At 41.4% G+C, this 20,235-nt stretch overlaps 1 protein-coding gene across 1 annotated transcript in view; it reads right to left on the bottom strand.

Annotated features, from left to right (window-relative positions):
• LOC142443206 (uncharacterized) overlaps positions 1-6,688 on the bottom strand; it is a 61,332-nt gene extending 54,644 nt beyond the window's left edge. Inside the window, 2 exon segments of the mRNA XM_075544722.1 lie at positions 6,015-6,314; positions 6,656-6,688. Of these exon segments, the coding sequence (XP_075400837.1) occupies positions 6,015-6,314; positions 6,656-6,688 (333 nt within the window).
• Between the last annotated feature and the right edge of the window lie 13,547 nt (positions 6,689-20,235).

Here is a 20,235-nt window from a genome sequence, read left to right as displayed (position 1 = left end):
GGCATTACACATTACCAACCCAAGTGGTTTAAAGTAACAGAAAAATGTGAAAGGGAAGGAGGTGTGAGCAATACCCTTCCAGAAATAGCTTTATCAAACGGAATCTCATGCCATATGCTTTTGACATTTTGAATATTTATCTATCTGGCCTCTGCACTTAGCACAAATTTACTGCCATCTTGTCTATTGCTAGTCAGAGCAGTTTTATAGAAAATAGGAGAAGTGTCCCTTTGGTTTTCAAGAAAACTCAGATTCTCAGCTACTCATTCAATTCTTCAGCAAGACAACCCTGTAAGACAGCTGTTCTCAACCAGTGGGTCATGACCCCTTTTGGGGGTCGAACGACCCCCTTGCAGGGCCACCCAATTAATAACAATAGCTAAGTTAGTTATGAAGTAGCAACAAAAATGACTTTATGGTTGGGGATCACCACAATATGAGGAACTGTATTAAAGGATCGAGGCATTAGGAAGGTTGAAAACACTGCTATAGGAGGTGTGATAGTTAAGGTTTATTGTTCCAACATGCCTATAAACACAAGTGGGATTAAAGGGTACTTTAATTGAAGGGCAGAGAGATAAATGGCTTGGTGATCCTAGCCCATCTTGTCCCTTGTTCTCTGATGACCGGACAAATGTGCAGTTGCCATACCTAGTTCTCTGCCTCAGCTGGCAAGGCTCACTTCCTGAGACATCCCTGAGAAGCCACATGGACCTACCCTGATGCAGTTTTCATGCTGGAGAAGCCTCATGGAGACCCCTCCCAGTGCTGAGATACTTACATACTCACTGATTTGGCTTTCTTCCCACATTAGGTGTATTTTGTGAGATTAAGGAGAACTTTGTAGATCGGTGATGGACATATGGGCTAATGTCAGACTTATGGGCTTGGACAGCACTGGGTTGGGATGTTTTCTTAATGTACACTTAACCTTTACATAAAATTCTCTTATACACATATGAGTTTCTGTGGATTTGCTTCTCTAGTCTACCTAGACTAAGTCATTATGGTTCCAGGAGTGGGATACTGGAGAAACAAATCATAAAGATGGAGAGTGGATGTGCTTCTACTTTAGTTAGCCAGAAGTCATATCAAAGCAGTTTACTGAATCGTTTTCTGGAAATATGAGGTTAAAGTTTTGATTATTACATTTGGTTGTAGCCTTTGGTTATTCCTGTGTGAAATGGCAAAATATGAATGTTAATATATATATTGAGCTCAGAAACAATGCTGCTCAAGGAAAATGGCTGATAGAAGATCAAAATGCCTGACAAAAAGCCTGGATCTAGGCAAAAAGCGATCCTTGAACTAACTACAAGCTTTTCTTTCTCGATGTCTTTTGTTTTGATCGTCAGTGGTTTGTTGTTGTTTTGTTGTATACAGTTGCTTTGTTTTCCTCTGTCTTGTTTCTGTGCATGTTATTATCTCTACAGGTCTGTCTAAATAAGATAGGCTGAACTATCTGGAGGAAAAACAACGGAGCCGACAGTTCCGGGGGGACTGGGGATAGGGAATGGTGGGGGGTAAGGAAGTGGTGTTAACAAACCAAGGGACAAGAGAACAACAAGGGATCCAAATTGGTGGTGAGGTGGGAGTGGCAGGCCTGGTAGGGAGTGATCAAGAGTAAGGTAACGAAGAGGTATAGCTGTAACCCAGGTGGGTACGGAGCATGACAGTGGGGCAGGAGGAAAGTCAAGGGAAATAGAGGAAAGAGCTAGGAGGCAAAGGGCATTTATAGAGGACGAGACAAAGACATGTACATATGCAAATATATATATGGGGATGGGGAAATAAATCTATGTGTCTATATTTATAGGTTTAGTATTAAGGTGGCAGAAGGACCTTGGGCCTCTACTCAAGCACTCCCTCAATGCATGAATACTTTCTTCTATTAAACTGGCATTCTATGATGCTCACCCTCCCTACACAACCGCTGAAGCTAAAGCAGGTGAACAAGCAAATGTGGTGAAGAAAGCTGATGGTGCCTGGCGATCAAAAGAGATAGCATCTGGGGTCTTAAAGACTTGAAGATAAACAAGCGGCCATCTAGCTCAGAAGTAACAAAGCCCACATGAAAGAACATACCAGCCTGTGTGATCAAGTGGTTCCGAAGGGAACAGTTATCAGGCATCAAAGAACAAAAAATCACATCATTGGGTGCACACCTCCATGATACGATCGTCATGGACAAACGGGTACATAGGCAAATGAGGCGAAGAAATCTGATGGTGCCCAGCTATCAAAAGAGATAGTGTCTGGGGTCGGCTTGAAGGTGAACAAGTAGCCATCTAGCTCAGAAGCAACAAAGGCCACATGAAAGAAGCACACCAGCCTGTGCGATCACAAGGTATCGAAGGGATCAGGTATAAGGCATCATCAAAACAAATCTTACCATAGTGAATGAAGGGGGAAGTGCAGAGTGGAGACCCAAAGCCCATTCGTCGGCCACTGGAGATGCACTCACAGAAGGGTATACTGGAGGAGATGAGTCAGTCAAGGTGCGATGTAGCACAGATGAAGAATACAGCATTCCTCCAGTTCCTAAATGCTTCCTCCCCGCCCCACCCCCCCAACTACCATGATCCGAATTCTACCTTGAAAATCTGGATAGAGCAGAGTAGGTACACTGGTGCAGATAGGAGCTGAAGGCACTGGGAATCCAGGGTGGATGATACCTTCAGGACTAGGGGTGTGAGGGGCAATAAGGGGAGGGTAGAGGGTGAGTGGGTTGGAAAGAGGGAACCAAATACAAGAATCTACATGTGACGTCTTCCCTGGAGGATGGAAAACAGAAAAGGGGGTGAAGGGAGATGCCGTACAGGGCAAGATATGACAAAATAATAATTGATAAATTATCAAGGGCTCATGAGGGAGGAGGGAGAAAAAGAGGACTTGATACAAAGGGCTTAAGTGGAGGGCAAATGCTCGGAAAATGATGAGGGCAAAGAATGTACAGATATGCTTTATATAATTGATATATGCATGGAATCCTGGAATGATTTTTTTAAATGTGCCAAGCAGAAAGATCTCCATGTGATTTTAGCAAATTTCCACACAGGACCTTTGTTGACAACTAAGGGTAGTGCAGTAGCTAGCCCAGGATCCCGTCCCTAAGGTAGTTTACCCTACTCTTCCCAAGGAGTCTGACCTTCCCCAGCCTTATGTTAAACCCTGCAGAAAGGAAGTGCCCCATTGACTCCTGGAGAATCAAAAGACCAGGGTTTGTCTCCTCTACACATCCATAGTGAGGCCCCTCACAATGTCCAAGTTCAGTCCCTGAAAGAGGCACTACCCAGCACCAAAAATACCAACCCTTGTTAGTTTTTTTCCCTCCAAAAGCTAGGAAAAATTAACTTGCCTTAGCCTTTGTAAAAGGAGAGTCGAGTCCTCAGCCTCTTCCTGCTTACCCACTGAAAGAAATGTAATACCCTCAGCCCCTCGACTGCCAAACTGGCTTTCGGAGACACATGGATCTTCCCAGAGCTCACTGGCTAGAATAGTCTCCCAATTTAGACATAAATAAATCACACCACTTATGCGCATCCAAAGACAGCATTAGAAGAGTGAAATGGGAGCCCACGGATTAGGAAAATGTTTATTTATTTTTAACCAAAGACACATCAGACAAAGGGCTGATTAAGAAAATATACAGATTTTTACAACATCTCAAAAAGAAAATAACAAGAGACCCAATCAAGTAATGTGAAAAGATATGAACACAGTTCACTAAAAATGAAGGACAAATGATTAACAGATGTAAAAAAAATGCCCATGATCACTAGCCTTCAGTGAGATGCAAATTCAAACCACAATGAGAGGACTTAACACCTAATTCCAGCCAAAACCAAAGAAGCAAAACGACAAATGCTGGCGGATATGGAAGGATTGGGAGTCATATATACTGCTGGTGGACTTATAAATACATACAGACACACACAAGTACCATGCAGCCACTGTGAAAAACCATCTCACTACTTAAAACAACCAGTACTTGAAATCCCATATAAACCAGCAATACCACTAGTAGACATCATGGAAGTCTTATACCGAGGAATATATTTTTAAAAACAACAAAGGAAAAAAGATAAAGGTCCATCAAAAAGGAATATTAAACACTACATATTTTAAATGAGTCAAAAAGGATCTCAAAGGATAAAGGTTTATATTTTACCTTAACTGCATCTGCAATCATCCACTTTCCAAAGAATTCTGCATGACAACAAGGCCATTCACATTCTTGTTTAATAGTACAGTATCTCTCCAATTAACGGAATTAACATGGGTCAAGAGAGATCAAATGTAAAATCAGACATTGGACTTGGTACATATGCACACAGGATGAGTCCATCAGCTTTCCCAGTCTCTGTACTCATGTGGTTTCCTGCAGGATTTACATTGTATTCAAACAATGTGGCAGACATTTTGTTCAGCCCTTTTGTCCAATTATTACATCACAGTTTATCCTATGGGCTTTCTGGAACATAAAATAAAATGTAATTGGATACTGGAGGCACTGTCAGTCACCAAAAGCATATGCATGGTAACGTTTCATGTATTCATGAGGTGTCTGCTATACAAATCCCAAACCAGAACTATGTCAGTTAGAATCCTAATGTAGTTTACTGACAGATGAGGCCAAAAAATTTGCAGTCACTATATTGCCAGAGCTTTCCTCCTGCATGCGATCAGTGTTATGTGATGTCAAGTGATTCCCTGTGGAGAGTTTTCCCATCTTGACTGAACTTAAGCCTTTTCACTGTCGTGTGTTTATGTCAACACTGGTAAAAGTTTACCCACACGCACTACAGCTACATGGGACTATCCTACAAGAAATAATTGATGAGACATGAACTCTTAATTTTTAAAAAAACTTTAGAGAGTAAATTGGTTTTCCATTCAAAACTTCCTATGTAGATTGCAATCCCCAAGATGTACCAGCACGCTCCCCACTTTCGCCCTCCCTGTGTTTTACCATCATTATTCATCCTTCTTTTCTGTTCTGTCTTGCTTTTAAGATTTTTTATCCATAAGCAAATGCTGTCCTTTTTATTTGGAATGATTGATTTTTTTAAGGAGTGTATACCTCTTGAATGTTATTCTTCCCCTCCAAGCCTGTACATTGTTGGGTTTAAACCTGGGTCAGAGGAGTGAGGACAGTTTTAGGAGTGAAGGGCTATAGTCTTGGTATTCCACTAGTTTCCATCAGACCAGTAAGTCTGGTCTATTTTATGATACTGAGTTTTGTTCCACTTTGTTCTCCCAGTCTAACAAGGACCCTCTTTTGAAATCCTCTTCAGAGTAATTAGCAGTGGTAGCTGGGTACCACTTAGTTCTTCTTGTCTCAGGGTCGTGGAGACTGAGGTTTGCTGTAGTCCATTCATCCTCTGAACTAATTGTTCCCATACATCTTCTATTTTCTCCAGTCTTATTTTATGATACTGTTGTGCTGTGTCTGGGTGGTAACAAAGAGCATGCAGATGGAGTGGACACTACTGGCATCTGGGAGGGCACTCTGCTGCTTGGCATAGCTGTGATCCAGAAACACCAAATTCAGCTCTCGTTTGGGTACTGAAAGCCTGAAGAGCAAGGAGGTGCCCATGTGCTGTGCAGAACTTTGGAAGACCCTCTCCCCACAACAGTGGGCCATGTCAGTAAAGTGACAGCCATTCAGAGAATGTGTAGTCACATGGTAAGTTACAATTATCTGGTCCCGCAATCAGCCCAGACCAAGCCCTAGTACCTCTTTGTTTTGGAAGATTTGTTACACTTGCCCCATTGAAAGGTTTTCTCATTAAGAATTTTCTCATGTTGAATTATACTTGACTTCTGCATATTAGATATTCCACATTTAAAGGTCTTCATGTGTGAAAAATCTGATGTATTGTAAGGCACAGTTTCTGGCTGAAAGATTTACCACCATCACCATATATATAAGGTTTTTAATCAGAATGAATGCGTAGATGAGTTTTGAGATGTGATGTCTGGATAAAGGCTTTTCCACATTCACCACATACATGGGGTTTCTCTCCAGTATGAGTTCGCTGATGAAGAGTGAGAACATATTTTGTGATAAAGGCTTTTCCACATTCACTACATATATGGGGTTTCTCCCCAGTATGAGTACGCTGATGAACAGTGAGCTCACTCTTCCTGATAAAGATTTTTCCACATTCACCACATGCATGGGGTTTCTCCCCAGTATGAGTACGCTGATGAACAGTGAGGCCCTTCTTCCAGGTAAAGGCTTTTCCACATTCACCACATACATAGGGCTTCTCTCCAGTATGAGTTCGCTGATGATCAGTAAGAATATTCTTCCAGGTAAAGGCATTTCCACATTTACCACATACATAGGGTTTCCTTCCTGTATGAAATGTCTGATGTGCTTTAAGGCAATGTTTACTGCTGAAACCTTTACCACACTCACCACATACATAAGGTTTTTCTCCAGTATGAGTTCGCTGATGAACAGTGAGCTCATCTTTTCCACATTGACCACATACATGGGGTTTCACTCCAGTATGATTTCGCTGATGACTAGTGAGAACATACTTCCTGACAAAGGCTTTCCCACATTCACCACATACATGGGGTTTCTTTCCTGTGTGACACATCTGATGTGCTCTAAGGTATCGCTTCTGGCTGAAAGCTTTACCACACTCATCACATACATAAGGGGTTTCTCCATTATGAGTTCGTAGATGAGTTTTGAGATGTGCTATCTGAATAAAGCCTTTGCCACATTCATAGGATTTCTCTCCAGCATGAGTTCGCTGATGAGCAATGAGATCACTGTTAGTAGTGAAGCCTTTCCCACATTCACTGCATACACAGGGCATCCCTGCCACATGCGATTTCTCATTATTTCTTGAGGTATGATTTTCTATGAAAAGCTTGGCCACTTTCCAAGCAGTTATATGTTTTTTTTCCTTTATCAGTTGTTCGATAATGTGCAGTGAGTTTGAATACTTTGTCGAATTCTTGCCCACACTGACTGCATTCATAATTCTTATCTATTATATGAATGAACTGATGCTCACAGAGGATAGACTCCTTGATGAAGGTTTTCCCACATTTATCACCTATGTGTGGTTTCTCAATTTTGTCAGATTCCCGATGCTGAATGCATTGTGACTTCATACCACTGGATTTTTCACACTCTGAGAATTTCATTCCAGTACAAAATTGCTCTTGTTCAATTTCAAGAAAAGGTTTCTCATCCTCATTGAGCACAACTGACTTCTTTATTTTGCTGCTATTCTTCAGATTTAATGCAAGAATGATTAAACCTAATTCTATTTTTTTTCATGTAAGCCAAATATCTCATAATTTTCCTGTTGAGGAAAATTATTTTTGTGATGAAAAATATTTTCCAATGTATTAAATTTATAGCATTTTTTGGTTTTGTCCAGATTTCTTTTGTGTTGTGAGTGCTGCAGCTCATGATCATCAACGTTTTAGATCACTGTAAAAGAACAGAACATTGAATCTTTTCATCATCTCGATTTACAATGGAACCTAAAAACATGCATTGATGCAAGGTAGATCTTTAGTGACAACGCTCATATGAATGTCAATAAAATACTATGCTTAATGCTTCTTGCCCACCATTACAAATGTAATTGTGTAAACAATCCAAATTGTAAAAACAGTTACTGTAGAAACCGGGTTAAATATGAAAATGATGAATGAACCGATATTTAGTAGTTGCTTAAATATGCCCAAGAAAATATACAAAGAACGTAACACAAGCATGACACTGAGACCCCTAGACCATAGTGGTGGTAAGGACTGCTAATTTCAGTTGCTAGACGTCAGATATTCATTCTACCAATCTTTAATGGAAGACAGCTGAGTACTAGACAAAGTTGGGAATGTGAAAAATGGAGACTGTTCTAGTTAGGAGAAAAATTTTTATAAGTATATATGAAAGTTATTACAGTACACAAAGATATTCCTTATGTTAATGGAGAGCCTACACTCTAGCTTACAAAACTCAATTTCCAGTGTCCTGTGGTGTCTTGCATGTTGCTGTGATGTTAGAAGCAATGCCACCCAGTACTTCAAATTCAAGCAGGATCAACCATGGTGCCCAGGTCTTAGTGGAATATCCAGAAAGACAGACTGGGAGCAGGAACTGGTAATTTACTTCTAGAACATGAGCCCCTCGGGTTTACTGGCACCAGAATAACATTTTAGAAGTACTAACTTCTCAAAGTACAGTCAACAGCAATGATGTGAATGGAGTAACGCTTTGGGGACCTTCAGTGGGTGACATGGCATCAATGAAAATGAGTGAAAATAACTAGAAGATGAAATTTATGAAGTATTATCAAGAATAATTTTAAGTTGTCAAAAGCAAAATGAAATGTTCAAATGCTTACAGTATATGTATTATTGGACATTAAGTTGTAGCCATTTTAATTAGAGAATCAAGTGGTTTATATGGTTGAGATTGACAAATTCAAGAAGACTAGTGTTGTATTCAACATCAAAAAACACATTGCAAAATCTTTCCTGAAGTTCAATGTTGTCAGTGGTAGGTTAAGAGTTATGTGCCTGCAAAACCAGTTACTGCAAGTGTTATTTAAATTTTTTCACCAAGTGTTAAATCAAACAAAGTGTGGGATCAAGCCCCATAGTCAAATGAGTCCTTAGGAGCAGCATGTGAAATTAAGGAAGACGAAGCAGACAGCAAAGACAGGGTACTGAGGCCTCATCTGCAATGCCGAATAAGTGATCGAGTTCATTTAACAGTGAATTTATACAGTAGCAAGGCATGCAAGCCTTCAGCAGGCATATACAACAAAATGGGCAAAATATGAATCTGGGATAGACTGATTCTTTTAGGAGAACGCTTCATGACAAGTATCAAGCTGTGGGAATTGAGGACCAGGAAGAGAATAGAAGCAGACAAATTCGTTATTGTCAAAATTAAAGAAGCCTGTAAGACCAGGATTCTGGGTGGAGGGAGCCTTCGCATCGGTGGGCTACAGAAGACTCGCAGTCATAATTTTTCTATTAAACTTCATCACCATCATCCTCACAATATCCTCCCATTAAAGTGATACCTTAATGATATCTCATAAAAGTGCATGGCTAATCACGAGCAGCCCCCAGCTTTTTCTGTAAGAACAGAAGTGTTATTGTTCTCCCTGCTCAAGGAATAAGTCACTCCCCTCTATCTGCTCTCAGCACTGGGGCTAAGTAACTCAACCAACTAGTTCAGGGACCTCCATGGTCAGACACTGACCACCTTGTTAGGTATGTATGTGTGTGTAAGTTTGGATAGTAAACTGGTTTATATATGGTTGGGGGAAGGGAGACACCTGTTTTGGGGTGGGGGGATGGCTTGCATGGCTCTAGACTATGTAAATTGGTGATAGAATACAGTCTCTTTCTCTATTCCACTCAGACCAGGCATCAAGGAGGTGGCGAGTGCCTACATGCTTTTGTCTGCCTTTTTAGAGCTGTGGTTCAATTACACAACTATCCCTTAGCACTCATCCAGAAGGCATTTAAGAGACAAAGAAACAGTTGACTCCTAGAGTGACAGCAACAAAGGGAACCTGTTTAGTCTATTATCCAGGTTCTGTTTTCCACAAAAAGGAAATTTAAGGGGTGGGGTGCGGTTGATAAAGGGGAGTTGATATCAAGAACTTCAAGAAGAAATTGTTTTGAAACTGATTGTGGTATCTGTTGTAAAATGCTGCTGGATGTGATTTAACTATGGAATGTTCTGATATATATAAGAGCTCCCAATAGAATGATTTAAAAATATATTCAAAATTTGACCTGACTTTTGCAGACTGAAATTGCAGACATGCATTTAATGACAGAACCAAGAATACAGGATTTTTAAAATGTCTCATTTTCACTGACAAAATTATCAGAGGAGTAAACAACTTTAAAGATAATCTCACAGGTGGAAAAACATTGAAGGTAGAATGCTAAGGGATAGCCTACATTGATAACTTTTCTGCTGGGAAGATGGCCTTAAATACCTTAAAATAACACAAGTCATAAACGTGTTGCATCAAAAGGAGTAAAATATAGAGAAATGTGTATGTTAAGAAATCCCAACAGTGAAGGCAATTTGACCATCTCTATTCAAAAAAGGAAAGAATAAAGAAAACTTTAAAGGGACAGGAGAACAAATGAGCAAATGGAAATGAGAAACTTAAGGGAAAATCCAAGTGGGGAAGCAAAGGAAGCACAAGAGAGACCCGTTTATGGCGGGAGCTCCAAGCTGGGGGTGGAGAGATACTACAAAGGGAAATCCATTCTTATTCAATGGGGGAGGAATGTGCTGTATTTGGAGGATGATTAAGAATTAAATGTTCTAAAAAAAAAAAAAGAAAAGTTCTCTGTTTGGAGAGAAGCTTGCAAGTTAAGACTTTCATAGTAAGGTGGGAGAACATAAAAAAGGGAAAGGTTTGGGAATCTCCAAGAAAGAAAATTGTGGAACCAAACATACAAATCAATGGAAATCTAATCTCACAGAGCTAGAGGAGTTTTTCTCTGTACATCTATGGAAAGTGAGGACTCACATTGAAGCACGGAGTTTCAGTGTATGATCTGACACCTATCATGGATGCGAGGCCTTATGCCAGTTGAATCAACTCCCCCAGAAAATTCCCCTTAAGGTTTTTTGCTCACACACCTGAAAAACTTCCACTACAGCTTTTTTCTCACACAGACCACAGTTGTTCTTGTTCCAATTGAGACAAAGCTTCTGGGTTGACAACAAAATAACCAATTCATAATAAATTGCAAAATATTAGACACACAAAAATTAAACATAGGTTTGTGAAGCCTGTAGTGGTGTATTTCTGGGGAAATAATATTCAAAGCAACAAAGCAAAGGGTGTTCGTTCAAGTGTATTAGACTGCACCCTCTAACCTAGGACCAGAGGATGCAATGAGAATCTACCTCTTGAGTTCACTACAGACACTGCAAAGATTTTAATACGTAAGGTGGGAATTCTCCTCACCAATGCAAACCAATTTGCAATAGTTGTCCAACATCACATCCTGATACAGGGTCTTCTGAGCAGAGTTCAGGAGCTGCCATTCCTCCCAGGTGAACTTTACAGCCACATCATCGAATGTCAGTGATTCCTGTAGAAAGAGGAGACTATTTAATGAGGTATTTTCCATTTGAAGATTTAAGAGAGTGTATCTTACAATAAAGAAAGCAAGAGAGTAATAAAAACTATTCTGTGATAGTGCATTCCATAATTTGTGGTAAACTGAAGGTTGGGAGAAACTATTTGAACTTATTGCTAAACTTGCAACCACGGGCACAAAAAACTAGCCCTATTTTGAGAAAGATCTCATTGTTCTGAGATAAAAATGGTTTCAATACACGTTCTTCAGGCCAAATAAAGTGCCCCCTGCAAAAGCACTCCATTACGGAGGAGTCTTAAAGGAGCTACCATAGTAGATTCCTCATTTCTGTCTCTGGATAAGTTGCTATGCCTGAAGGCTGTCTGTAGATAAGAGCAATCTTGTTCTATAGCAAACAATCCATAATTGTAGCAAAACCTGGGAAGGTTTGGGAGTGGGGGTGGAAGGTTTGAGGTCAGCTACCACTAGGTCAAAGTGGCGACTCACCTCCATTTTTTAATTGTTACCTGCTTATATTACCCATTGACTATATAAGTTAACTGTAACATGTACTTGACTTATGAGAGATTTGTAAGCCCCTTTATTTATACCCATTGGAAAATACATTCCCTCTCAGTTTTGACATGGGAAGAGGAGTCCCTGTGCCTGTTGTCTGTCTTATCTTTAATATTTTCCACAATCACAAAGTTGCTCCTGAGAACCCGTTTGAGTGTTGGGGCCACCCATGCCCCAACAATAATGCACCCACTCATACAACTAGAATTTTCAGAAGTGAAATTATCTGAATGATCTAGAAAGAGCTCAGATTTATACTCACACACAGTAGATAAACACAGACCTGTTTATATTAACAAGCATGTTAACAGTATATGTGAAATGGAATTAGGAGTCCTAACAGCATCTCCATTATGAGATGTTCTATACCTTCAGTGCTGACAGCTATCCGGCTCAATTCAGAAATGATCCCTATGATGGAAGTTCAAAGATACCTCAGTTGTCCAAAATTTGTTGTCAATTCTTACATAAGTCATTCTGCCCACAGCATTGTCTCTCTTCTGGGTTTATTAATCCTTTGCTATGGCCACACAAAACTCATAGATAAAAGTGATTTATTAATGAACAAGGTACAACTCAGGATCAGGAACAAGATGCTATAAGTCAGGACCAAGAACAGAAAGTTTATAGGCAATATCTACCTTCCTGAGTGCAGAACAACGTTCTATACTCCTAAAGGCCACTTTAGAACAAGGTCCTCTTGCCTACCTTCGGACAAATTCTTCTCAGCCACCTTTGGAGAGTATTGCCTTAACTTTAATTACAATGTCCTCTTGGACCTCCCATCTTTCACTATATGCTCTCCAATGGGCCTCTCCTAGTTCTGTTGCCATTCTAATCTTGCCTAGGCGGGAAAGGTGCTAGATGGGCCCAAGAAGCCATCATGTCAAGATGGAGAGACAGAAAGAGTGAGGGGCGGGATAGAGAGAACTGCCTGCAGGCATGGTTGAGAAGAGACAGTGGAATATTGGCCTGTCATCTGACCTGCTGGTTTGGTTTTGTTAGCTCTTGCAGGCACATGGTTCAGCTTGAACTCTTGAATTGGGAATTTGCCAGCTTCCAGAAATGCAGGAGCCATTTCCTTGACATCCCTGTAACTGGGAGTCACCTGTGTGACCTAATTTCAGAGTTTCCACCACTCTGTGAACCAAAAGCCTGCTATGTGACCTTCCCATTTGGGTTCCTCAGCCTGCAACCTATTAGCTGACCAGATTCAACAACTTCACTTTGTGAGGCAGTGGACTGTGGTCTCACCTGATGATCTGGTTCATCAGCCTTTGTAAACACATCAATGAGGTGAATCCACCAGACCAGCGGTTCTCAATCTATGGGTCTCAACCCCTTTGGGGATCAAATGGCATGTTCACAGGGGCCACCTAAGACCATCAGAAAACACATATTTCCAATGTCTTAGGAACCAAAACACCGCTCCTCTATCTGTATCCAGGCAGGTCCACCCACGTGCAGATACTCCCACATATGAGTACCGGGTGTGAAGACTATTACCCATACTACACATTGCTTCAAAACAAAATTTCATTTATTTGTCATTAGAAACAAATATTTCACAATATCTAATTACATACTGTTTTGTGATTAAACACTATGCTTTAATTATGGTCAATTTGTAACAATGAAAACACGTCCTATTTACATTATGATTCCTAACAGCAGCAAAATTACTCTTATGAAGAAGGAAGGAAAATAATTTTATGATTGGGGGTCACAACGTAAGGAACTGTATTAAAAGGTTGCCGTATTAGGAAGGTTGAGAACCACTGCTCCAGAGTGATAACTGACCTATGGATTTGGGACTCACCAGCTTCCACATCTTGAAGAGTTATTTACTTGGTGGCTATTTAGTTTTGTGAGATACTGCAGGGCAAATCATGGAACATCCTGAACCTCTACCTCATAGGGACAGGTCTACTGCTGGTCCTGCAAAATGAACTGTAATATTCATGGAGCAAGAGATATACCAATGAAGATAATGACCAGGGCAGATGGGACACAGTGACAGAGCCAATGGTGAGAGATCCACAAAGAGCTTTTCAGCCAAGATTGTCGGACAGGCAGGCAAGATCAAGAGGACCATATCACCAAGGAGCTGAGAGGAGACTGTAAAGATGGAACTAAGAAATGAGCCTATATTGAGAAGGCACAATGGCTGAGAGGGGCAGAAAGAACAGGCCTGCTCTGAAGAGGAGCAAATCTGCCTACATGTTTCCTTAATATGAATCCCAATGTCTATCCTATTGATTCTGATAGCAAGTTACATTTTGTTACTTAATAAAACTTGTACCTATGACTGGATTGTAATTTATATGTGGCCACTGCAAAAAATTAATGAACTGAGAAGGAGATAACTGTGGTAAAGATAACTGCTGTTAGAACTGGAAAACCATTGGAGAGTACATGTATGTTTAAGTTCACATGAATCAGGGTTGAAGCTGATAGTTGATTCTCTCTCCTACATCTAGAATTAGAGGAGGTGAAAAGCTGACACCCATTTTTAAATTAGTATTGCTACAAGGCCCATTCAAATGCATTAATGAGAATGCTGCAGTTTGGGAGACTATTTAATACCACCTTCAGAAACAAACATTAAAGAAACTTACTCAGACAAAAAACCTATGGAATAATGGACTTTCCTAAAGAAGTGATCTTATTTCTCCTTAAAAACAAAGCATAGTGTTAAATTTGAATGATTCTCATGGATTGCCCATAGAATAATGAATTATCAGTTGAAAGCTCATATCACCCAAAGAATCCGTAGTGATGTATTATGTTCAATGTCAGTAGTTTAGTGTTATTCCTGTGATCAACATATTCCTAATCTTCTCCATCCCAATGTTGAAGTCAGAGTCAAAGTTCATCTCTAACTTCTACTATTTCAAATTTCCACTTTCCAAGGAACCGAATCAGTTATTATACAGGTTCTGCACTTCCAGTAGGAAATACAGAAAAGGATAAAACTCATCAGAATTACCTGAGCCTTGGTCATTTTCTTTGGTCCTTGTAACATTGCCAGGAACTGGGATGTTCTATGTTTGTCTTATCTGTATCAGCTCCAATGATGCTCACGAATTTCAGTCTCTCATGAGGACATCCCAGAAATAATAATACCCAAACCAGGCACTTCTTCCTCCTGCAGGCTGATGGGAGGATACAATGTGAGTAGTTTAGGTCCAGATGCTGTAAGTGTTCCTGTCCGTCTTCTTAACACAGTCCCCAATACTGTTAACGGTCTCCTACTGAGTGACGGAAAACATGTTAACACCATGAGCAATAAAAGCTAAAACTCATAATTTTCAGACCTATGAGTAAAAGATGACTTTATAATAAATAGAGATTGGACAACCAAATACACATGTCAAAAAGAAGAAACAATAAACCTGGACCGCTACCTCAAAGCACATGGACTATCAATTCCTTACTGTGGGACTGTCAAGGAGAATGACAAATCAATGAACCTTTATGATGATGGTGTTAATTAAAGCATCTGGAAAGTTTGAAATGGGCTATATAAAGAACTATTATAAACGGAATGCTATTTTTCTACAGGAGCTGTAAATTGTACAATCACTTTAGAAACACTTTCAAAGTCACCATCAAGGAGAGTTACACATGTAAGCACCGATAGGACAGAGGAGAACTGTTCTATAGTTTCTGAGACTAGAAAGCCACGGCAGGCAGCTGATGAGTTTGTACCTCTAACCTTGAGGTTAGCAATCCAACACTTAACACATGTCAAAACCAGGGCTCCAAATTAAACACTTATACATCATCTATTAGTTTAAAATCTATATACATGTATGTATATAAGAATGAAGAAGTAAATATCCCCCCATAGTGAGTGCACTTTTGAACTCCAAGACAAATGACATTTTAATTGTAGTATTATTTGCAGTAACGCAATGCAGTTAGTTTACCTGTACGTCTTTCTAGAGATGGTCCCTTAACTCCTTCCAAATGTTTAGGTGGGTGTGTCATCTGACAATGTGAATGAGGAAAAGGAGATCTGGTGGCATAGTGGTTACTGTTGGGCTTCTCACAGCAAGGTCAGCAGTTGGAAACCACCAATTTCTCCTAGAACGAAAGATGGGGATTTCTTCTTTCACGAGTGACATGGCTTTCTAGTCCACTAAAGAGTGACAGTCTTGGAAACCCACGTGGGACAGTTGTACCCTGTCATACAGGCTCGCTATAAGTCAGTGTTAACTTGATGGCAGTGAGTTTGGTTTTTTTGGTTTAAGAGAATTGTGAAAATTGCCAAACAATAGATTGATACCCTTGAGACTTGGGGCTATGCAAGTAAGCTGCCTGAAAACCCAACCTGGAAATGAGTCACATTGGACGTCTGTTAGGTTTAACTGAGGCATTTCTCAGACAGAAATTGGGATCTCACTACCATCGAAAAAAGAGAAAGAACCAGGAGTAGCGGCCTTTGAAACTCAGATTCTTGCACTGAAACTCTTCAGTCCAGCAGACAGGCAGCTGTGACACAAGAGAGGAAGTGAAGGGGAGAAGCAGCAACAGAGACATGGTGGCTGCAGAACCAAGAGACTGAAACAGAGCAGTGCAATTCCCAGGCCACGGAACAAGAGAGCTGAGTGCCTCTGGGCAGGAGGTTAATACGTGAAGTGGTGTACATCTGAGTATTTATCTGGGGAACCAGATCTGCCAACGTACACAGAGGTCTGTGAGGCTGCGGGACAGAGTGGGCACTTATCTGCAGAACTAAAAGACCTTTGTAACACTTGCCCATTCAGGACAGAAGCCAAGGGGCTGCAGGGCCGCAATTTAGCTGCAGGTATGGCTGTCAAGATGCTGTCCCAAAGTAGAACTGTATCTTGAGTCATTTAGGATCCAAATTGTGTATTAGGGTACAAAAGTTACCCCTATGCCAAATATAATTTAAGGAGAACATTTATTGAACTTTAAGAGACAACAAGAGACACACACCATATGGATAAGGGAGACCATTAGCACGAGGTCAAAATAACACCTGAGGATTCACAGCCTGGACCCTGGATAACAGGGCATAGAACAAAAGGCATGTCACAGATCATGACTGGTGGCAGATCAATACATCACAGGTACAGGTGGGACTTCAGAAGCAGGAAAGGGACCATGAGTAGGACATGCACCTCATTCAATAGAAGGACTTACAAGACTGGTCCAGGGCTTTCATACAAAGCCAGTCAAGGCAACAGTCACGACAATGTCCCTTGTTCTGTCTTCAGTAAGGTGACCTCCATCAGGCATACACCGAGGCAGGCCCGCAAAGAGGGCTGGCTGCAGAGTTCAGACGATCTACTTTCTAATGCATTTTCCCAGTGGGAGGGATGATCTATATACTTCATTAATGATCAGAGAGAATTTAATGGCGGCTTAATCAAAGTGGGGCACAGCAAATGGACACTGTTATCACTGTCATCAGCAATAGAAACCTAAAACCCAATTCACTGCCATTTAGTGGATTCCAATTATAGCGACCTTTTAGGAGCAATTGGAACTGCCCCGGGTGGGTTCCTGAGACTGTAACTCTTGACAAGAGTAGAAACCCTGCTTTTCTGTCCAGGTGTGGCTCGTAATTCTGAACTGCTGACCTTGCAGTTAGCATCCCAATCTGTAACCACTGAGGCCACCACTTTTTGCAAATTGGAGCGCTCAGAATTTAAGAAGCTCTAATACAATTATAAGCGGTTGTCCATCCAGTGAATTCTGTCATTCAGGGAGAGGTGCAAAGCCCTCTGGCCCTGACGGGCAGGACAGCCAGGCGATTGCGGTGCGTGCTCTCCCCGTCGGACCCCAGAAAGCATGGCTCCCGCCTGCTGCCCACCGAGCTCCTCTGCCCAGCCTCGCCCTCAGGAGCCCGGGTCCTGACGCCGCACGTCGGCGCGTCGCTCGCCCTGTTTCAGAGACAGAAACACACTTGTTCTCCTCTCTCACCGTCGTCCCGACAACTTACACTTACTTCCCAAAGGCTCCACCGCCCTGGAGGTGCTCAGGACCCTCCTCAAACTCCCGCTGCAGCTCCGAGTGTCCAGGGACGGTGTGTGTGACTAAGGCGGCCACCAAAGGCCAAAATACACGCCAGACGCTGGTGACACGCACTTCCGGCCCTGCCCCGCACAGACTTGGTGGAGGGCGCCATGCTTAGATTGTTCTAGTTTCATACACCTTATTCGCATGGCCATAAAGGTGGGGCTGGTGTGTGTGTGTGTCCCACTTGTTCTAGTTTCATACACCTTATTCGCATGGCCGTAAAGGGGTGGTGGTGTGTGTGCGTGCATGTGTGTGTCCCACTTGTTCTAGTTTCGTATACCTTATTTGCATGGCCTTGCGCATTCATTTGGAGGGAAAGACAAAGTGTAATAGCCTGAGTGGAACCACCTTGTAGCAGTCTCCATTTTGTGAAAAGCTATGGAAATGCCCCTGAGGTTAAGGTCAAGCAAACATTTGCCAGAAAAAGCAGCTGAAAGATAAGGCCACACATCTATCTCAAAGGAAAAAAGACGTTTCAAAATGTCAAGGCTAACTGCAAAGTCTGCTTCTGTTCTTGCTTGCTTGCTTGCACAGCTAAAAAGCCCCCATTGTTTACCCCACCCTATAAAAACCCAAGTCTGGAAGCGATGGAGACCAGCCATTCTCCCTCTGTGTTAGTAGAAGTAAAAACCCTAGAACCCTTTTTTGGCTTTTATAAATGCTACTAACCCAAACTTCACCAGGGATGGTTGGCTATGTCGTAACCCAGCACCACCCTACTTTGTAGGAATTGGATCTAACGATACCTCCTCAGTAGCCAACATCACTGTCCAATGATAAAAATAACAGTAGTGTGTGCAGGTGGAAGGAAGCTGGGGAAAGGTCCACCTTAACTCTGGAAGACTGACAAGGGAAAGGACACTGTTACCAAACCAGCTGGAAACCCCAACGGTACAGTCAGTATTGTGCCAGTGTTTCTGTTATACCCAGTTCCAAGGAACCCTTTCTGTTAGAAGCCCCACCAGGAATGTGGTTTGCTTGTTCTACTGGAATCACTCCCTGCCTGTTCTCTACAACCTTACTCACCTCTAACCACAAAGGACTTTGTATATTGGTTCATATTTTACCCCAAGTATTTCTGTATTCAGGGGAAGCTGGGTGGCAGCATTTTAACATTTATTCCAGAGTCAAAAGAGCCCCCATTTTGGTTCCTTTATTTGTGGGACTAGGTGTAACTGGGTCAGCATCAGTAGGAATGGTGGCCTTTATACAAGGAAATGAAAATTATAAAATTTTAAGTCAGCGAACCGATAATGATTTACTGGATTTGAAGAAGTCTTTCAGTTATCTAGAAAAATCCCTCAATTCCCTTGCTAAAGTAGTATGACAAAACAGGCGAGGATTAAACATTTTATTTCTTAAGCAAGGCGGCCTTTGTATGGCTATGGGTGAAACTTGCTGCTTTTATGCCAAGCATTCAGGAATACTCAAAATACCTTAGCTTTAGTCAGAAAAAGATTAAGCAAGCGAGAAGAAAACAGAAAAAGCCAAGACAGCAAATGTTTAGCTGGTCTCCATGACTCACCACCCTAACCTCCAGCCTAGTAGGCCCTCTGCTTTTGCTTTTAATAGGACTAACTTGTGGCCCGCTAATCATCAATAAATTAGTGCAGTTTGTACAAGACCGAGTGCAATCTGTCACGTTGTTGGTACCAAGTAAATCATATGACCGGGTAGGCCAGAGTGAACCCTTTCCACAGCCCTCTGAACGCTTGCATCTGGAAGATTCACACGTGGAATAACCACAGGGAGGAATGTGATAGTTAGCCTAAGTGGAACCATCTCGTAGCAGTCTCCATTTTGTGTCAAGCTATGGAAATTCCCCTGAGGTTAAGGTCAAGCAAACATTTGCCAGAAAATAGCAACTGCAAGATAAGGCCACACATTTATCTCAAAGGAAAAAAAAAAAACGATTTTAAAATGTCAATGCTAACTGCAAAGTCTGCTTCTGTTCTTGCATATTTGCACAGCTGAAAAGGCCCCACTGTTTACCCCCCCTATAAAAACCCAAGTCCGTGAGCGATGGAGACCAGCCATTCTCCCTCTCTTCAGGGAGCTGGTCCCTGCACAGGTTTTTTCTCTTTTCGGTCCCCCTTAAATAAACTGTTTAGCTTCTTACCAGAGACTGAGTTGTTCTTGTCCGGTTCATGTAAAACACCTTGACTTCCACTAATGATCTCCTTCATCCGGGTGACTTCTGTTTGTGTCTTTGTATTCTTTGTCTCTATTATGACTTAATAAATGTTCTCCTTAAATTATGTTTGAGATTGGAGTCCCTTTTGCAGTTTGTAACAGAGCACAAGCTAGTTTCTGGTGGCAGAAATGAGTGAGGAGGCACACACAGGACAGATCTGTTCTGGAGACCCATTTTCAGTGTAGTTTAAAGGGAACACTTGTTAACTCTTAAGAGATACAGGCAGCACAAAGACACAAACACATCATCTGGGTGAGGGAAGCCACCTACAAGTGGAAATGGCTTCCCAGGTTCACAATTGAGAT

This window comes from Tenrec ecaudatus, chromosome 3, assembly GCF_050624435.1.
Source record: "Tenrec ecaudatus isolate mTenEca1 chromosome 3, mTenEca1.hap1, whole genome shotgun sequence".
Lineage (NCBI taxonomy): Eukaryota > Metazoa > Chordata > Mammalia > Afrosoricida > Tenrecidae > Tenrec > Tenrec ecaudatus.
Note: the sequence above shows the minus strand (reverse complement) of the source record. Positions and strands in the feature narration are given on the sequence as shown.